At 33.0% G+C, this 21500-nt stretch overlaps 1 protein-coding gene across 1 annotated transcript in view; it reads left to right on the top strand.

Annotated features, from left to right (window-relative positions):
- The window catches only part of LOC111721074, a 37043-nt gene extending 15826 nt beyond the window's left edge, over positions 1 to 21217 (top strand). Inside the window, exons 6-12 of the mRNA XM_031938331.1 lie at positions 3633 to 3918; positions 5694 to 5980; positions 8895 to 9180; positions 13384 to 13571; positions 17504 to 17789; positions 20583 to 20737; positions 21108 to 21217. Coding sequence (XP_031794191.1) covers positions 3633 to 3918; positions 5694 to 5980; positions 8895 to 9180; positions 13384 to 13571; positions 17504 to 17789; positions 20583 to 20737; positions 21108 to 21112 — 1493 coding nt within the window. The 3' untranslated portion in view covers positions 21113 to 21217. The remainder of the gene's footprint in view (positions 1 to 3632; positions 3919 to 5693; positions 5981 to 8894; positions 9181 to 13383; positions 13572 to 17503; positions 17790 to 20582; positions 20738 to 21107) is intronic.
- Positions 21218 to 21500: the final 283 nt, after the last annotated feature.

Raw genomic sequence — 21500 nt, 5'->3', positions numbered from 1 at the left:
ATCATATCTTCAGAAAAAAAAGGAATAAGGGAAATTCTTCTTTTCAAAATTTTAACAAACATTTTAATGCATTTCTCTTTTCTTTGCTATATTTAGCATTCTTAGAACTAAGTCAAAAATAGTGAGGAAAGGGGAACATTCTTGCTTTACTACTCCTTCCCCCAGAATTATTAGAAAATTTTCTGGTATTTCTTCATTTGAAACAATTCTCATTTTGGATTAATATGCATTATTTTGTCATTTAGTAAAAGTATAAAATTATGTTGTGCTTTTTAGTGTTTTAGCATAAACTATCAGGGCATTTTATTAAAAGTTATTTCTACATTGGTTGATAAAATTGATTGGAAGTTTTGGTTATTTCTAGATTAATATGATTAATTACATTTGTTATTTTCATAATTTTGAACTATTATTATGTACCTGGTAAAAATCCATCTTCATTATGGTAAATAATTTACGTCCTTTTATGTGTATATTTGTGTGTATTTATGATTTTATTCAAATTTTATATCCATATTCATTAGTCATATTGTTTTAGCTCTTTCTCTACTTTATCATTCTATGCCATGGTATGCTAGAACCACCTGAAACTGATTTACAAGAGACAGTTGTTAAATTTTCCGTGTAAACCTTTATACCTCAGAAATCTGCAAATGCTACAAATCAGGTTTTGATTTATTGGGGGGTTTTAATGATTATTTCTAGACCTGACGGTGATGGAGAAAAAGTTAATAATGCAGGATTAATTTGGAAGTGTATCATGTGTACTTTTTTTCAGAGACCTGGTTGTTAAGCATTTAGCAACATATTACTGCCTCCATGATTTAGGTATCAGGAGCATATTTGTTCCATACAATATGTTGATATGATGTTTTCTTTATTAGTTATTATGAATAATTTGTATGCATAAGCATTAACTGATGTTTAAACATTTGATGAAATTCAGCTGTAAATATATCTGTATCAGGTTGTTAAATACCTTCACCCCCTCTAGCAATTCCTGTATCTCTTGTTTAGGTTGTTGTTTTTAATTGTTGTTGAAAGGAAGAAAGTAAGGAAAGAAAAAAATATATAATACTTTAAGAGGAAGAAAAATAAAGGTTATGATCTTTTTTTTTCCTTTGGGAAAAATGAGAAGAATTCTATGTGCCCAAAAAGAAGAAAAGCCAGTGAGAAAATTTTTCGTCAACATGTTCAGGGAATCATATTTCCATGGTGTAGGTGAATTTTAAAAGAGCTAGAGACTTTCAGTCAATATAACTGCCTGCATGGAATATAAACTGTCAATTCTTTTATACTAGAAGACTCTGAAATTTACAAATATCAGAAAAATGATCAAAAAATCCAATAAGTGACTTCTTCCACTCCAGAACTGCACAAAATGTTAGCCAGAAGTCTATGAGTTGTAGGAAAGCACCCCTGCCAGTAAAACTATGCCAGTACAGAGTAGCTTCTGAATATAATAAGAAATGGGATACATGTAGCCTCCAAGGTCCAGAAAGAACAAGAGCAGAAGGTTACCCCAAGGAAGTATAAAGGGACCAAAAAGTCTCATGACAGGTAATTTGGAACCCTGAAGAGTGGCAACAAGCAACAACTGGTGATCAGTATGGTATTGCAGGACATAGATCAGGACAGTCCAGGACCAATGGCTCAAGTTCCTAACACTGTCCTGAGACGCCAGAAAAGGTTCTAAAGATTGATTGCAGTGAACCTCAAAGAACCAAAATGAACTAACCCTAATTTAAAGCTCCTCAAAAGAAATTAGTAATGTTGTAAGCATTGCAAACAGATATTCAAAGGAAAAAAATGAATTTTCCACAAGAATTACATCATTGCCTAGAAGAAATGAAGCAAGAAATTTTAAAAATGAAATTAAAAGCTCTGGGAGAAAGAAAGAAAGAATTTAGAAGAGAATATAGTAAACCTCACCTAAGAAATGGATCCTCTGAAATCTAAAATAGAATAAAACAGAAAGCAATGGCTCTGTGAAACAGTAAAAAATATTAAGACAAAATCAAGAGATTGTTCTATTGAAAGTCTTTCCATTGAAAAATAGAAGAAAATATACTATACATACACACACATATTTAAATAGATTGAGAGGTATTTAAGAATCATTAGATTCCCTGAAAACCATTATTTAAGGGGCAGGGGGAGACTGGACACTCTATTTCAAGAAATCATAAATGAAAACTATCCAGAATCAATTTTTTTATTATAATCAAAGGGCAAAGTATAGATAGAAAGGTTCCATTGGTAACTACCTGGAAAAAAAAAAAACATTAAAAAGAGAAGTTCAAGAATGTCAAAGCTGAAATACAGAGCTCCCACATAAAGGAAAAAATACTGCAAACATTCAAAGAAAAGTAATTCAAATATCTGGGAACAGATAAGTCGGGAACATATAATTCCTTGAAGCTTCTGGTATAATGAGAGAAATCATTAGAACATCCTGAAAGCCAAAAAATAAGCTTATAACTAAAAATAATTTAACCTGAAAAGTTAAGAATATAAAATATAGTGTTTAAGTTCAGAAATTAAAAAAAAAAAAAATCTCCAAAGAAGAGAGAGAAGGAGGGAAGGAATGGAGGAAGGAAGGAAAAAGGAGGGAAGGAAGGAAGGAAGGAAGGAAGGAAGGAAGGAGGGAAGGAGGGAAGGAGGGAAGGAAGGAAGGAAGGAAGGAGGGAGGGAGGGAGGAGGGAAGGAGGGAAGGAAGGAAGGAAGGAAGGAGGGAGAGAGGGAGGAGGGAGGGAGGAGGGAGGGAGGGAGGAGGGAGGGAGGGAAGGAGGAAGGAGGAGGGAGGGAGGGAAGAAGGAAGGGAGGAGGGAGGGAAGGAAGGGAGGAAGGAAGGAAGGGAGGAGGGAAGGAAGGAAGGGAGGGAGGGAGGAAGGAAGGAAGGAAGGAGGGAGAAAGGAAGGAAAATAGATTCTGTTCTTCCAAGGCTCAAATGAAGTTAATAGTTCAGAACTGAATTAAAATGTATAACAATAATAGCAATGGTTATGTCTAGGACAGGAGCAAGTCAATAACAGAGAAGCGTGGGGGAGCTTAATAGTTTAAACTTGTAACATCCAGAGCATTCATCAATGCTCACAGCAGGGGGTCTTCTGTGGCTATTTCAATGGGTTCTCTTCTGCATTCTCCAACCACCTCCTTTAATTCTAATCCCTTATTAGGACCCTTCATTAAGATTTTTTTTTTCAACAAAATTAATTCAGTAACATTTTTCAATTCTTTCAATAGCAATGATGATTATTATACAATGCAAATAATGTGAGATCTTAGATAAATTATATTAAACTATTCTTCTCTGTACATAGAACCTGACTCATTTGCAAATAATGATGTCTGACAAATTCATATAACATTGATTAAATGACTACTTTTTGCTAAGATATAATAACTAGCATTTATATCTCACAAAGTGCTTTCCAAAATTATCACACTTGATTCTCACTACAATCCTGGAAAGTTTAGATATTATTATTGTCCACATTTTACCAATGAGGAAAATAAAGTAAAGTACAGGTTAAATGAAGTAAACCAAAGGTCACATAGTTAATTAGTGACTTGGATCTTCCTTAATCCTTTGCTGACTCACTCTAACATCACATATCTTTTCTTTGCAGTTCAAATGTCACTAAAGCAAAAACCAGTTTCCCAATCCAGCATCTTTGATCCCTCTGGGTCTCCTGAAAAAGCTGTGGATGATTCTTTAGAAAGTGACTTTGATAAAGGCTCCTGCATTCAAACACACCTAGAAACTGATCCCTGGTGGATGATAGATTTGGAGTCTTCACAATCTGTGGAATTTGTGACAGTCACCAATAGAAGAGATTGTTGCCATGAGCAGATAAATGGAGCTGCAATTCTTGTTGGAAACTCATCTTATCATGGTGGCAAGACAAATCCTAGGTATGAATCCAAGCTATGAATTCTTCCAGGAGATGAAAAAATAAAGAATTCAGTTATCATTGTTCATTCCCATGGGGTTTGAGGTTTTAATTACATGCTAAAGCTGGAAATAAGGCAATAATAAGTACAAATTAAACATGCCATCTTTTTTGATTTGGTTTCCTGGCTATCAAGAGCAAGAACATCTCTTTAAATTCTTCATTGTTTATGAAGCTAAATAACTGAAGTTGATTTTAGCATAGTAATCTTAAATTACTCCCTTATTTCTTCTGCGTAACCAAAACATCTTTAAATGGCAGTTTAGAGTTGACTCATCAAATATACTTGTATCCTATTTTTTTCCAAAAATTCCCAATAATTGTTGTTTCATATCGCCTTCCCACTATTTGATTAACAATTTTTCATGTTACCACACCAGTTTCTTTGCTAAGTAATAGCTATTCATTCAGCTGCCTACTATGTGCTTTATATTATGCAGGATATTCTGTATGGTATATCCTGTATAGTACAGGATAGATACAGGGAGACACAAAATAGTAAAAATAAGATCCTAAGCAGTTCATTGGTAAGATGACCACCTGGTCCCTCTATCCCAGGCAATGTCCTTCAGCAATAAAAACTGGTGACCAAGCCCATAGTAATCTCATTTTACAGCTTCCATAATCGCTTCCTCTATACTATATACATGTATGCTAGTATATACTACATACCTCTATCTCAGTACCATGATTTTTTAGTCTTTGGATGCTTATAAACTTTTTAAGCATATTAAACAGAGATTCAAAAAATAACTAGAGGGCATCAATAGGAAACAAAACAATAATGAAGGACAATGTTTATTAATAAGTGTTGTGATAACAGTGACTAAAGGGATTTTGAACATGAACTCATCACCAAGAAAGTCTTTTGAAAGAAGATAAAATTTTCTGCAATTTGAAGAGAAGATAAGACTGGATTTCTGTAAAGGAAGAACACTAATGATCTGGGGCTTAGTATAAGCAAATGTCTAAAGAAAAAAATTAACTACCAAAGATAATGTAGTGAAAATGAGAGGACTGACTTGGTTTAGAACAAGAGGATTCTTGATAGGAAGTAGGTATTGAAGTTTAGTATTATATAAGCAAGAGATCAGGAGCAAAGGCCATGAATAATAGATTGAAGATTTCAGCTGGATGTTACCAGCAATAGGTTTATTGTAACATTCTTGAAAAAGGGAACATGTAATGTAAACTACTCAAGAAAAAATAAATCCTGTGACCTATATTCCAAATGAATTGGAAGAAACAAAATCTGGAGGATAGGAAATTAGTTTGACTGCGTTGATGAAGAAAGAATTGGTAGTGCCTGTTTAGAAAAGATAGACCAGAGAAATGTTGCAAAAGAAATGGGAATTATTTGATAACTTATTATCTAAGCTGAAATTATGGGCTGAGTGAAATAGAGGGAAAAAAATAAGAATCAAAGGCCATCCTCAATTTTTATGTACTTGGAGCACAGGGAAGATCCTAATGCCATTTCTGAAATCTGGAAACAAATTTCAATGAAATCATTCTTAAATAATTGATCTTATTGACCACAAAATTGGGAAAACGGCTTTTTCTTTTAATTCCCAGGTAATTTTTAAAAAGGAAAAAAGTAAAATTTGCTTCAAGAATTGCTTTCAAATAGGATTGGGAGTGGGAAGGAAAAGTACATTTTCCCAGTGAGCTTCTGTTTAGCCTATTTTCATTCTCTACAAAAACAGCTTCACAAATAACAATCTCTTTTCTCTGCAGATGTGCTACAATTTTTACATTGGGTCCTGGCAAGACAAAATCTTTCAACTGTGGCTCTTTGAGGGGAAGATATGTTACAATCACCATTCCGGGAAGAGAAAAGTTACTAACTTTTTGTGAAGTGCAAGTCCTTAGCAAAATGACACAGTCTTCACCTGGCATTCAGCCATCAACTCCTAATGCCCCTCATAAGTTGTCCCCCCCATCTAACAAAAATACATCAACTCCTTTTGGTAGTGGTACCCTAACAAAATCTCTTGGCATGAAAAACTACATCAGACCTTGTGGTGAGTACATTTTCAACAAACCATTAACTAAAATGTTATTTGGAAAGGTTTTCAAAAATATTATTCAAAATTCAAGACATGAAAACCAATTATCTGTTGAAGCTTCTCTTCCTACTTTCTATTTACTTGACTTAAATTTTCCTTCTTCTCTTCATCACCCTCTTTTTTTTTTCTTCCCTTACTTCCTTAGCTCTCAATTTATTAAATATTTTTCTCAAATTCTTTATCATCTTCTAGTTTTAGCTTTTTAAAGAGTTTTCTCAAAACACTGTATTCCCAATGTTCATTGTTGAAAGAGGGATAAATCAGGGATTATGGTCTTTACTTACATCTTTGACTAAGAAATCCCAAACTTTTCCTTCTTCCATTCATGTAATCCTATTATGCTTGATAGTTAATAGTTCCCTGTCTGATACCCCATGTCAACCAGGTCTCACACGTAATTGTCTTGTTAAAAGAAAGAAATATATTGAGCTTAGATAATGCTAAGCTTTAAAAATAATGGCATAGCTCTCTTGATTACATGACAATCTATCTTATTCTGATACTATAGTTTCAAAATTCATACACATACATACATTTTGTACTTCATGAAAAAAGCCACATGGATTTTTCAAGTGAAAATTTGAGAGAAAGAAGTATATATTTTCCAGACTATTACTTTCTAGATTAATTTAAATCTGTAAGTGATTTGGGATAGTATTAATATTTTACTCTATTTGCTTAGATAAAACAAAGAACAATAGCCTCTAATTTGTTTGGTTCTTCCTTGATATTTATCAAAAATCATTTTCAAGTTGTGTTTTTAAAGGTCTCTTTGATGAGTTAATATCCATACAAATAGCTGATATGTCTTGATATTATTATGAATGATAGTTTTCTTTATTAGTTTGCTTTAATTTTTATTAATGGTACATAAAAATACAGATTTTGTAGATTTATGTTATATCTATTACTTTGCTAAAGTACTTCATTATTACTATTGATTTTATTGTGGTTGTTGATCATCTTGAGTATTTTGGGTATATAATTATTCTTAGAGCATCTAGATAGAAATGAATACTGACCAGTTCAAATCCTGCCTCAACCACTTCTTAGCTGTGTGATCCCTATGGACTAAGGTAACCTTAAATTACTTAATCTGCCCCATAGTTTCTTTATCACAAAAGGTGACTAATAATAATACCTACTTCAGTTGTAGATCAAATAAGATATTACATATATGAACCTTAAGATGGAATTAATAATTAATAATTAAATTCTTTACAAATAGACTTTTTTCACTTCACTGACATGCTTATTCCTTAAATTTCTTTTTCATGCCTTAATGTATGACTAGCTTCTTAAAATGCTAGCAATTGTAGTGGAGAAAATATATCAGTGTTTCATATTTTTAAAATATTAGTGTCCTCTAAGTGTTTCTCCATCATATATAATGTTAGCTCATGGTTTTGAATATGTATGCTTTTTAATTTAGTACTATGCAAATGAATACTGCATATTATCAGAGGCTTTCCCTACATTCATTGTTATAATCATGTAGTCATTTTGTTTTTGTTGCTATAATTTAATATTTTAAATGTTTTTTTGATTATTAAAGCATCCTTGTATTCTATGTAAATATCCTACTTAATCATAAAAATCATTTGGATTAATGTTTTAATGTCAATAATCATTAATATAATATATTAATACAAATAAGCATATGAATAACAAAATATATTTATATATTTTCTATAACTTTCTTTCTCAGTTTTGAATCTATTCAATTAAAGGACCAAAACAATATATATTTTGCAGAAAAACCATCACCATTTTTCTCAATGTTTTGAAATAGTCTATATAGCATAAAAGTCGTTTACACTTGCATGTCTGACTTCTTCTGAGACTGACCTATTTAATTGTATACTTTTATTAATTTGGCTATTTTATTCTTTTGTAGATAACCTATTTCTTTCAGTATCTCAGATTTATTAGCATGTTTATACAATGGAATTTTACTGAGGCCACAAGGACCCTGGAGTGGCCTGTATTACAGATATTTGCTTAAATAGATATAAGCTAGTTCCCAATGTCCTATTCCAAAAGGGATACTGCAACTTCTATTTGTGTGTAGGGCAAGAGTACAATGACTGGGTGCTCACTCTTCCACTCTTCTATATCTATTATATATCAGATATTTGCAATCTAGGGACTATAATAAAATCTATTTTCCCAGATCTCTTTAAAAGAAGAAGTTGCTATTATCTTACACTCTCGGACAACTTGGCTTTCCTTCCCCTAGAAACTTATTTAAAAGTCAATCATGTCTAGTAAACAAACAATCCAAGCAAGTTACAGAGCAGAAATCAAGAAATTGGTACATTTTAGGGTAGATGATAGAATATACAAGAGTAATAAACAAATTCTTCAACTCAAGAACAAGATAAAATTTCAGCTCATTCAAGGAAAGAACCATTTCATCAAAAGTTTTCTCAGTTTCTGGGGGTTCCAGTGCTGAGAATGAAGGGACATGTTGAGGAAGACAGATACATACATGTGGCTTTGAGAACTCCCATTAGCTATTCAAAAGTTCATACCTTCTCCCCCACTTCATCTCAGAAACTCCTATTATTCTAATTCTTTCTTCAGTCTCTCTCATCTTCGCTGTTTATTACATTTTAAGTCCAGAGGCCCCTCAGGCAATCATGAGGCATGCTTTCCTACATATAGCATCATATTACCTTTAGAGTATAATATATAATGATCTAAAACAAATTTCTTTCTTTACTTATACTCATAATCCCTCCCTTCTTATTTATGATTTTGATGATTTGACCTTGTTCTCTTTTGTTTTTCTACTAATGTTATTGTTGATTAAATTAGATTTTCTAAATTAACTCATTTCTACTATTACTTAATCTCATCATTTCAGCTCCACTGCTATCACAAGGAATGAGGGCTTTCCAGTCAAGTATCAGTACTTTCTTTGGAACTCCTAAGAGAGCCATTGATGGATCCTTGGCAAGTGACTTCAATGAAGGATCTTGTATTCAGACATTATTTGAGTATGAACCTTGGTGGATGGTAGATTTGGGTTCATCATACATTGTCGATTATGTTGCAATTACCAACAGAAAAGACTGTTGCCATGAAGCCCTAAATGGAGCTGTGATTCTTGTTGGAGACTCATCAATCAGTGGTGGCAAATTTAATCCCAGGTATGAATCTTTTGTTTGGGCTTAATAATAGATACATAGATTGATAGGTACATATATTATAATAAATAAATCCATTCCTATATGAGCTACAAGAGGAAACTGAAATGAAGAATTGTGAGATACACACACATGCATACATGTATATGTGTGATTTCAGCCACATTTTTTCTCAAATATATTTTAATGTTCCAAATGAAAGTGTCTGTCCAAAACATAATGATCTTGTACCTCTGTTCTCTTGCTTCTTTTGTGTACATGTAGACATAATGAATGACCAGATGACATATCCCCCTAAATAAAAGCAAACTAAATTCAGTTACACTTGCATCAAAAATAAAGTGAAGGGCTGGGCATCAATGAAATGTCATTATGGTTCCACTATATAGAATAATTGTTATATGCTCTTGGGTGCATATAAATGTATCAGTATTTAAAGTCAAAAAGGAAATAAAAATTTTTTCTTTCCTTGAAAATTTAACAATCTGACCAAGAAGACAATAAAAATTAAAATTAAAATAAAGAGGTAAAAAAGCAACCCAAAGATTACCCAACACACCAACAGCATAGGGATCATTTTTATCTTAGTCATCATAACTCATACTTACATAAAACAATTAGGTTTATAAAATAGACCTGTGAAATAGATAAGTTAAATGTTATTTTACCCATCTTATAGATGATAAAACTGAAATTCAGGTAAGTCATAACTTGCCCTTGGTTACATAACTTGTGTCAAAGGCAGAAATCTGAAAATATATATTTAATGATTATATGAATGATGGTGATTAGTCTGTAATGGTTAATCAAAATAGCCAGTCCTTGTAGGTTAGTCATCAACAGACCTTTGGTAATGGGGGAAGAAAATGTAAAGTTAGCACTCAAATAGCTAGAATTTATGTAGCTCTGTAAGGTTTTCAAAGTGCTTTACAAATATTCATTCATTTTATCCTCATAATCTTGAAAGGTAAATGCCATTATTATTCTCATTTTACAGGAAAGTGAGGCAGTCAAAGATTAAGTGACTTTTTCCCCTTACACAATTAGTGAATCAGAGATTGTTGTTGTTTGTCCTTCCTTCTCAAAGAAACCGTGACAGTAGGGAGGTGATGCCATGGCATGCAAGTGAGTTGGATGTAAGTGAGGGAACAAGGTCACTTACCTCACTTTCCCCACCAGAGCCATCTATGTCCAGAGGGCAGATATAGATCAAGATGACTGGAGATGGCCCTGGATGAAAAGGGAGACTTTGGCCTTTTTGATAGCAATTGAGGCAAAAAAATCTCCTTTTTCACCTAATCCAAAAAAAAAAAAAAAAAATCTAAATAAATACATGAATCTGGGAGGAGAAATCCTTGGGGTTTCTGGCCAAACCAGAAATGGTTGCTATTTACATTCAATCTGAGTCACTCAGGACTCAAACACGATGTGGTAGTTCTAAGACTCCCTTCATGTCTCAGGCTAACAGTTTGGATAAGCTGCAAATTGATGGTTCCTGGATGATGGTTTCATAGTCTAAAGGTATTTTAACAATGGTTAACTAGTAATTAAATGATACAGTGGCTGGATCACTGGACTTATAGTGAGAAAAACTTAAATTCAAATCTGCCCTCAAACACTTACTACCTATATGGCCTTGAATAAATTACTTCTTTCAATTCTCTGATCTTTGAAATAGAGATAATGATAGCACTTAACTTCCAGGATTCTTAAGAGAATAAAATGAAAAAAAAAATTGTAATGGAAGAGAGAGGAAAGGGCACTAATCCATTCACAAGGACCCCTGTAGGCCACATAATGACTTTGTTTTAAAATGTTTTATCACATTTTTTTATTTTGTTAAATATTATCCAATTACATTTAATCTTGTTCAGGCTGTAATTGAGAAATGTTGCTCCTCTCAGTTAAGTGTTGGACACCTTTGACCTAGACAACCCATTAAAAAATATTTGATTGAAGCCATTTCCACACCCTATACCAACGAAATCACATTTTCTGTACTAGTAACTATTATACATTTTTTTAAAACTTTGTTGAAACAACTATATATTTATATTTTAAAAAATACTACACATGACATCCCAAAAGTCTTATTTCATTTTAAAGCATATTCTATCTTACTTCTTAAATGTAATATACTTTCATGAAAGTTTTTTTAAACTATTAATAAACCTAAGAAAGATGTCTTTGTCCATTGATGCTCATTGCTTATCAGTGAATCTAGCTCTGGTTTTCCTCTCTCACTCCAAGAGAATCTGTATCCACTGTTTATGCCATAGGGCATAAACTCAATTCCAGCTTTAAGGTACTTGAGCATAAATCCCTATCAGGTAGCTTTTCTCATATCATTGTCCAAATTAAAGGATTGCCTCTGGCTCTTCTGTTCCTATCTTATCAAAGTGCATCTGGTTTCAGTCAAAGTTCCTTCACAAATGGAGACTAAGATGGATGGAATCTTTCTTCCAATTCTAGAGATACTCTTCAGTAGCCTTCTTGCACTACTGGTTCAGCAATCTGGGTGAGGCCATTACCTATATCAGTTTCAACTATAGGTCAAAGATAAAATTTCACACACCCCTAAGTCTTACATTTGCTCTCAGTTCCCCTATGATTGATTATCTTCTTTGAATCAAAAGGGAGGCTTCTAGTAACTGCTTTGCAAATTGACTTCTACTTAAAAAGAATTCCCTATTTCTGCCTATAATAGACTTCCACACATATACTTTTGGAATACTCTGAAAAGAAAATGTAGTTCTCTTAAAGGGATCATATTTCTAATCCAAAGATGGTAATAAGATAGACAGATATATATATGACATATATGTGTGCATATGTATATATGTATATCTACGTACATATATGTAACTATATCTGTGTGTATATTCACACATATATAACATACTTGCACATGCCTGTGTATATGCATGCATTTTATATTTTATGTATGTAAATGTGTACTTGTGTATGTCTAATGTATATATGCCTATATACTTTATTGTGTGTTGTATGTGTATACATATATACATATATGTGTCTGTACATGTGTGTATATTAGTTGTAACAAATCTTTTTAAATGGTATGCAAAGTGATTTTTGGAGGCTTTATACCTTCCATGCTCTGAGTTTCTACATTTTAATAGAGGATTTTAGAATATTTTAAGACAAGAAAGGCTGCCTAGTACCCTATCAAATCATATCTGTACAAATTTAATCACCTTTACCTATTCAAATAGCTGACTCAGGACAACATTAATACAATGTCACATTCTATAGACACTGTGACTGAACAAATGAAACAGAGGACTAGATGGTGATTTGCAGAGGGTGGGACAAGTGGGAATAAGGGGGAGCTGAGAAAGAAATGGCAAGCCCCTATAGTATTTTTGCCAAGAAAACTCCATATGGGTCATGGAGAGTTGGACATGACAGAAACAACTTAACAACAATCATAAAGAGGGGGATTCTGAGTTGTTTAAAAAAAGGGGGGGGGGAGGAGAGTTTTTTTTTTGAAACAGACAAAAAACAGCATGAGAAAATTAGGAAACATAGGATGGAGAAAAGGTGAAGGAAGTCAGAGAAATTTTCAAGAACTCTTGAGGGAACTGCTCTGTAGTTAGTGTCAGATAAACTAGATTCACATCTTGGCTCAGTTACCTCTCACTTATATAATTTTGGACAAGACATTTAATCCCTCTAAGCCCCAATTTTTATGTCAGTAAAATGAGAATATTGAAATAGATAATCTCTAAGGTCCCTTCCACCTATGAATTCTATGTTAATATTCTGAGTCTCTAAGCAGGAGTCTTCATTTTCAAATAGATAAAAAGCCCAGAATAAGAGAAAAATTAATAAGAGTGAGAGTAGTTCTCAAGGAAAGGTATAGACCCAAAGAATTTTTGGCAACAAAATGGAAGCAAGAATAGGAATATGTTCAAGTTCATATTACTTCAGAGTAGTCAAGTTGACATCAATGTAGATTAGATATCACTATGGTTCCAATTTGACTTATTCCTGTATAGAAATGTGATGGTGACATGGATTGGTATCACTAAGTTTATTTAAAAAAAAAATTGTGGGAAGGCCCTCAGACCTAAATAAAATGTTTCAAAATAAGAAGCTGAATTAATTTACCATTTTTATTTATATTATATTCAAGGTAATATATTTGAGCAAACCAAAAACTTATAAAATATGTTTTCTCTTTAGATGTGCTACAATTTCTTCCTTGGATCTTGGAAGAACAGAATCTTTCTTCTGTGGGTCAATGAATGGAAGATTTGTGACTGTCATCATTCCTGAGAAAAAGGGATTTCTAACTTTCTGTGAAGTACAAGTCTTCGGCAAACTGACTCCCTTTTTGCCTCATGACTTGCCAAAACTTGACAGACCCTTTGGTGAGTATGATAATAGCACTTTTAGCTTCACAAAGCACTTTCTATTTTATACAATTTGATCCTCACAATAAAGTATGAGGGAAGTAATCAATTTTTATGCATTATATCACACTGCCTTTTTATAAATGTACAACATTTGATTTTATATTTTTTTCTAGTTGTTTCCAGCTTTCTTCAATATTTCAAATTCAGTAGGAGTTCGCTTTCAGAATTGTAGTTATATAAATGTAGTTCACTTTCCTTTCTGTAGTTTTTCCTTGTTATTGATAGCCATCAAACCTTTTAGAAATCCCTAAAAATGTTTGCTTCAGAACAGAAACCCTTAGTTCAAAGAAATGGATGCTCATACTAATAGAAAGGAATTAAGAAAACCCAAAATAGAAACACAAGGAATTAGATATGATTGAAAACAACTGAAAAGCTCAAATTATTATATAAATAATATGATAATAATAAATAACTTAAATAAATAATAAATTATTTAAAATAAATGAATAACAAAATAGCAACAATCTTTTCTTTGATTATGTGCTTAACTAAGTAACTCAAATAAGTTGGTCAATTGACAGTCATCTAGAGTCTTTAGGTGAATTTTTATGTTACAAATTTTAAAAGAGCTAAGTAGATAATGTGATTCGTTTCAAACTTCAATATGTGTTAGGTTCCTTATTTCCGTTTCATCACATTCCTTTAAGAAAACAACAGTATAATTGTCATTAATACAGAAATTTACAGGAGTATATGCCATTTCATGTGTAAAAGGAAAATCAAAATAAATAGAAACAAGTTTCATTAAGATAATAATAAGCAGGGGCAGCTAGATGGCACGGTGGATAGAGTACCAGCTTTGAAGTCAGGAGAACCTGAGTTCAAATCTGGTCTCAGACACTTAACACTTCCTCGCTGTGTGACCCTGGGCAAGTCACTTAACCCCAATTGCCTCAGCCAAAAAAAAAAAAAAGTAGTAATAAACCAAGATCTAAAATCTCTTCTGACCAAAATTGCTTGTAAAGTGAGTTTACTTTTTTCTAATATGTTTTGTCACATGAAATAATATACTTTCCAATTGATCAAGGATATAAGTGCATGACTTCTCATTAATAAAAGCACATACAACATATTTTTAACTCCAACATGACCCAACATAGGCTAAAATTTTCTTATCTTAAATTTTGGAACAATATTGCATGTAAATGAAAGATATCTTTATCCAACTTCTAGCTAACTGTAAAGATTAGAAAAATTCAAAATGCAGTCATACTTTATCACTACACATTTCAGTAATGTTTATTGCATGAGTGATAAGAATTTTGGTGTCATTCCATGGATACATTTAGTTAGAAGAGACAATTTATTTCTGTAGGGATAGTCTCACATTGAGACAGAAAATTGTAATTCAAGTCATATTTTTTAAACTCTAAATAATATATGACAATAAAGATAGCCTTGCAGTCATGTAATTTGAATATTTTTCTTAAATATTTTTGAACACCAGAGTCTGTTGTGGTTAAATAAAACATAACAATGCAGACATGCTAGGATAAAGCTTTGGTGAATGCTAATAGTGGAGCCTGGGCAAGAAAGAAAAATGAGAAGGAATAACAACTCTTTGTCCTAAGGAAGTTGAAACACCATAGTTAGCCCAAGTATCTCTGGTAGTATTGAGGAAGAATAAAGGAGGCTCAGGCATCATAGTTTCTCTATTAAAAGAGAAATTGTTCTTATTTATTACAAATCCACTAGAACCTTTGATTACAATCTGAAACATTAAAATCAAAAGTCGATTTTTAGAACATCATAAAAATCCAGTGAAGGAGTTGTTTTCCTGATTTTTTTTCTTCCTTGTGTTTCTAATCAACCCTAAATTAACTGCCACTTTGCAAAAGTTTATATACTTAAATATTAGACAATCATTTCCAAAGAGAGAGGATAATATTTTCCCAGATCAATGAATATCTGAAACGATATTGTTACAAGCCTTGTTTGTGGAAGCTGAATACTTTGATCCAAAAACCTTTTACCCTTTAAAAGCTCTAAGAGTTGGAGGAGGCATATCTGGTGTTTGCTTATCTCTTGAAGACACATTCTAGATAAAACCACTTCTATGTAATATTAAGATTCCAAGTTCTCCTAACTTGCTGCTTCACCTCCCACTTCCAATATTATAGTATTAGCATTTTCATTAATTGTGTCTGAAATTTTCCAAGTCTTTTGTATAGTTTACATTTTTCTTTAGGTAATATATTACAAAGTTCTTTTTTAAATAAAACATACATTGGTTATGTTAGTTTAAAAAAGTTGGGAGTCTTTTCCCCAAAAGGAAACATAATAGAAATAAACAAGAGACAATAAAGTCACTTTTCTTCCTAGAGTTAAGTTCATTCTGATACTGATTAAAAACATTCAAATTTCTAATTCCCCATCTAACAATTCATAGAAAAATCATTATGAAATTCAGCATGACTGTTATATTATTCCCATTTTTTAAAAAATGATTCCAACTATTTTTGATTAAGTCAATTATTATGTTATTATACACAATAAAAGTTGAAAGGAGAGAGGCTTTTCCTTCCATTTATCTATTTCCTTTTTTAAAACCCTGCTTTAAACTGAGCATAGCTACTTACTGAAAACTCTTGCTTCTTCCAGAACTTATCAGAGCTAAATCAAAAGTTGTTTATAGGAGACAACTAAATGGATGCTTTTGCCTGCAAATTCATTTATCCAGAAAGCATTTTTTCCTAGGATCCATACCAGGTTTTGAGACTTTATCTTTTCCCTTTTTCTCCCAGTTTTTAGGAAATATTTCAACTTAGTGAAGGAAATATTTTTTCTTTGTTATTATGAAAAAGTGAGTCTCAATTGTTTAACTTGAACTTTTAGAAAAGTATGTGCATTAATTTAGAGGGAAAAGAAAATCTCTACCTTTTATATTTTCAATAAGAGTTTTTAGTATTATTCTTTTTCTTGTGTACTATCAAAGACAGCCTCCACTATCATTCTCCAGGTCTCTGCAAAGTGAAAGCTTAACTCATTTCAAAGAATTACCTCACAGGAGATAAAACTTCACCTACAAAAAGGTTCCAGATGAAATAAGAGCTTATCTCAATCTGTGGCTACTCCACCAAAGAAGACATGGTTGGTCCCCTCAAAAAAAGGATTTGTTAAAATGGGAATTTCTTAGTCTGCCAATAATTGGCAAACAAAATAGAACAAGATTCCTGTAATCAATTAAGTAGCACAAAAAGAAGAGCAGGGGAAATAAGTCATGAAAGTTCTTATGTTAGATGAGGAAAAACTTAGCTGGGGAATCTATAAGCATCCTTTTGAAATCACAAAAGATTTTCTTTTACCTTCACATTGGTCCTGGGACTTGAAGGGAAACAATCCTCCATCCTCCTCATTCAGATTCATACCGTAAACTGTCATAATAAAGCTACCACTTGTTTCTATTTTAAGCTATATTAGTAAAAACTTTATTAAAGGCTCACAGAGAAACAGAACTAGAATGTATTCATAGCAACATAATTGTACTTGAAGAAGTCTTTTTATTATTACTCAAGTACAGGAGCAGGTAAATTAATCTGCATTTCAGCCTTCTTATAGAACTTCAGCATTATAAACCAACAAAGTCTCTAGAGGAAAATGCATTTAGAGTTATAATGTGGGACCCCTGGCAAAAAGGCAGACTCCTTTGGAGCTAGTTCACTAGTGGTATGACCCAGGTAGGTCCTAGGGCAGGGCCTTAAGAGTGGGTAGATGGCAATGTGAAAGGGCTCAGGATACTAGAGGATGAGAAGGTATGAAGGCCAGAAATTATTCTTGGTGTAAACCCATTGCAACACTGATTATTGGCCCTTCAGACATCATCTTTTTTTTTTCTTTCTCATAATAAATAACAATGAATTTGATGTTTTTATTATGTATTTCAGGTATCAATATAGCATTAGGGAAAATTTCTTACCAATCCAGTACTTTCCACCTACTTGGCTCATCTGACAAAGCTATTGATGGGAATGATATCAGTGATTTCTACAAAAATTCTTGTACTCATACAAATAATGATTTTGAACCCTGGTGGATGGTAGACCTAACTTCAGAATTCATCGTGGATACTGTTATGATCATCCCTAGGGGAGACCGTTGTGTGGAAATGACAGCAAAGTATGAAATTCGAATTGGATATTCAAAAGAAAATAATGGCAAATCAAATCCCAGGTATTATTTCTCTTTACAAAGTAAATGAATAGCTTTCATTTTCACTGTAACTTCTCAAGCAGTCTTTTATACTATTCTCCCAGTACAATAAAGGACCTTCCCAAGTACCAAAAAAATATTAAAGCCTTCCCTGCCCATCTTTCTGATTCTCTCCTTAAGCCAATCTAACATGAACTTTCAGGAGAAAATTTCTCAACGGAGACCAAGATTCATCATTAATTTAGATACAAAATATTTCCAATGCATTTGTATATTTTAGCTCCCTTGACACTCCAAAGTCAATTTTCTTTTGTATTTTCAGAGGCAGTGACAAAACAACTTTCTTGGGCCTTCTGGCTATCTCAGATAATTTGAAAATAGTACTTGAGAGGTTATTCTTCTTTCTTTCCTCTCTTGGAATGATGCATATAGTCATGAGTCAAATAATCAGAAGCTATGTAGGTTTAATTTAACTTCATATCATAGTCTAAATCATTGACATTCTTTATCTACTTGGTTTTTCCTATGTTTATATTTAGGCCAAATTCTTAAAATTAATCATAGATCTCAGTTACAAGACTGCAATATTTTAGAACTTACACACTATGTATAATGTCATCCATAAGTACAAGCATCTAGAAAACTTCATCTTTAGGGTATTCCTCTTTACATGGAACCTGTTTTGAATCCTCTCCATGACAGTGAAGAACACTTCAATAATGAATATTACTGTTTTACTTCCACATTAATTATCATATATTCAGTGTTATGTTTTTCAAGGAATCTTGTTCAATTTTGGTAAATGATGAAATATATATTTAATTAGAGGAAGGTATTTAAGGTGTTTTGCCCTATGGAATCAATATATCTGTACGTAAGAGTACAGAAAGATCTTGCATTCTCTATATCTTTGAGCCAATTACATAAGAGTAAATATTTGGTCTCAGGGGCAGGTAAGTGATGCAGTGGATAAAGTGCTGACTCTAGAGTCAGGAAAACCTGTGTTTAAATCTGACTGCAGACACTTCCTAGTTCTATGATCCTGGACAAATCACTTAACCCTGTTTGCCTCAGTTTCCTCATCTGTAAATGAGCTAGACAAGGAAATGGCAGACCACCCCAAGAAAATCCCAAATGGGATCACAAAGAGTCACATATGACTAATGAACAACCACCATCACAAATATACATACAAACACACACATACACACATATTTGGATACATGCATACATCTATGTATATATTTGGTGTGCTGTGGAATATTATGGAAGCCTTCCTGTTCCTTTATAATAATCTTATCAATGATGTAATTCATATGTAGATTATCTCTAAAAAAATTTTAAAGATGGAAATGTAAGCATAAAGAATACTGAAGCACTTCCTTCTCACACATGGAACCCCAAAATAGCTACCTGAGGTTCAAGCTTCTTTGTGGACACATCCACTCAAACCCACAATTCACAAGTCCCCATTGATACATTTACTTTTCTGTCTAGTCAAATAAGGAACAATTAATAAAAAGCAAAGGCATCTTATTATATTTAGAGCAATGTTCTAGAATCATTTTGAATCCTAACTCTTTCATCCAGTATTATCAATTGTCCCTCAAAGAACTGCATCATATGAAAATTTTATAAGCAAGAACAGTTAAACAGCACAGAGTTGAGTCCCGAAAGGGATTCTAGTAGAGACCTCTTTCTAAGTTTGAAAAATCCACTATTTCTTTTTGAGTCTGGACATTCAAACAATTCCAAACCAACATAACTGTAGTTCATATTGCTCTATCTTTTCAGCAGAGATAGCATGAGAGATTTTTTATCAAATGCTTTGCTAAAACCTAGATAAACAACATTCCCCTCATCTACCAGCTTAATAACACTGTCAAAATAGGAAATCAGCTTAATCTAGTATAAGCTGATTTGGATGAGGTTATGCTGGCTTTTTATGATTAACTGTTCAATTTTCTAAATGTGGCACTATTCTCTTAATAACATGTTTTCTAGCATTCTAGCAATAAAATCCAAATTTTGAAAACAAAGACAATATTTTGTTGTTGCTCAGTCATGTCCAATTTTTCATGACCCATTGAGGGTTTTCTTGGCAAAGATATTGAAATGGCTTGCCATTCCCTTCTCTAGCTCTTTTTTGTAGATGAGACAAACAGAAGTGACTTGCTCAGAATCACACAGCCAGTAAGTGTCTGAATCTGGATTTGAACTCAGGCCTCCCTAACTCCACACCCTCCCCCCCAAGCACTTTTATCAATTGTGCTAACTAGTTGACTCAGATAATATTTACCATCCTACTGAAACTTTTCTATTTTCAACAGATCTTTCAAAAATCACTGACACTCAATAATCTTCCAGATTTCTTTAGGACCATATAATGTGGTTCATCTCTTACTGACTTTAGTTACCTAGTTTTCTTCTGTGATTTCCAGTCCAAAAACCCCTCTTCTTGGCAAGAGAAAGAAAGAAAACAGAGCTGAGCCTCTCATCTCACTCTCTCCATCTTTGGTTAGCATTATTTTATATATCTCAAACAGTGACAGTATGCCTTCTCTAATCCTTTTCATTTTCCCAATATAGCTTTAAAAAACAAAATAAAAAACCTTCTTGTTGTCCTTAGCATCTTTCACCAGCCTCAGCTCTTTCTAAGCATTAGCACTTTTTAACTATTTTAACTTCTCAGATAATATTGTCATGGTGCCAAAATCATTAACATTGCACCATAAGCTATATGCTTTGTATGTGGACTTTCAAATAATTCTTATTTCAGAAAGATAACTTTACTACTACATGGTCATTTTTTAGGTGTGGAGATAAAGCCAGAATTAGTCCAGGGCAGAAACATATTTTTAAATGTAATGGAATGCAAGGACGTTTTGTAACTGTTACCATGCCAGAAGTGAAAGAGTTCCTCAGTCTCTGTGAAGTAGAGGTGTTTGGCAAGCAAATCACCAACTCTGGTAAGTTTTTTTAATTGGGGGGGGGGGGGACGGAGAGGAAGGGAAGAGAAGAAGGAGAGGAGGAAATAGTCAGCAAGAGAGAGGGCTAGGAAGAGAAGGAGAGAAAGAAAAGTGAGAGGAAGAGGAGAGAGAGGGTATAGAAGAGGAGGAATAAAAAGGGAAAATACAGAAAAGGAAAGGGGAAGAGGGGAAGGAGACAAAAGGAAAAGGGAAGGGACAGGGAGAGTAGGAGAAAGAGTGGGTGTGAGGATGTTTTGGAGAATATGGTTGGAGGATTTATTGCCAAATGAAGAGGGGGAGAACTATCAAATTCTTTTATAATTATGCAAGATGGTGTTTTTATCACTAACTAAAATATTATAATTTTCAGGCTGAAACCACGCAATTTTTTCTTCATTTTCATTTCTTATGAAAAAAAAAGTTATCAATTAACTGATTAAAACATAATTCCAAAGGAGCCACACAGGGGAAATCTCTTTCTTTTTCTTCCAATGTCTACATCTAAGAGTACAACTGTATCTCAGAAGCTGATACTAGACGGTCAACTTTGCCAAATGATTAGGAGGTATCTTTTATGTGTAAATTCAATATCAGGTTATCCATATGGTATGAGATCCTACATTTCAGTCGCATAGACTTGGAATAGAATTAGTTTCCTTAAAATGTATGTCATATGATCCAGAAGAGATAGTTGTGATAGAACATTAAAAAAATACTTTTTATGTCATAAACACCAAGCACTCCTTTCTTAAGAAATTCAAAA

The sequence above is a fragment of the Sarcophilus harrisii genome, chromosome 5 (genome assembly GCF_902635505.1).
Source record: "Sarcophilus harrisii chromosome 5, mSarHar1.11, whole genome shotgun sequence".
Lineage (NCBI taxonomy): Eukaryota > Metazoa > Chordata > Mammalia > Dasyuromorphia > Dasyuridae > Sarcophilus > Sarcophilus harrisii.
Note: the sequence above shows the minus strand (reverse complement) of the source record. Positions and strands in the feature narration are given on the sequence as shown.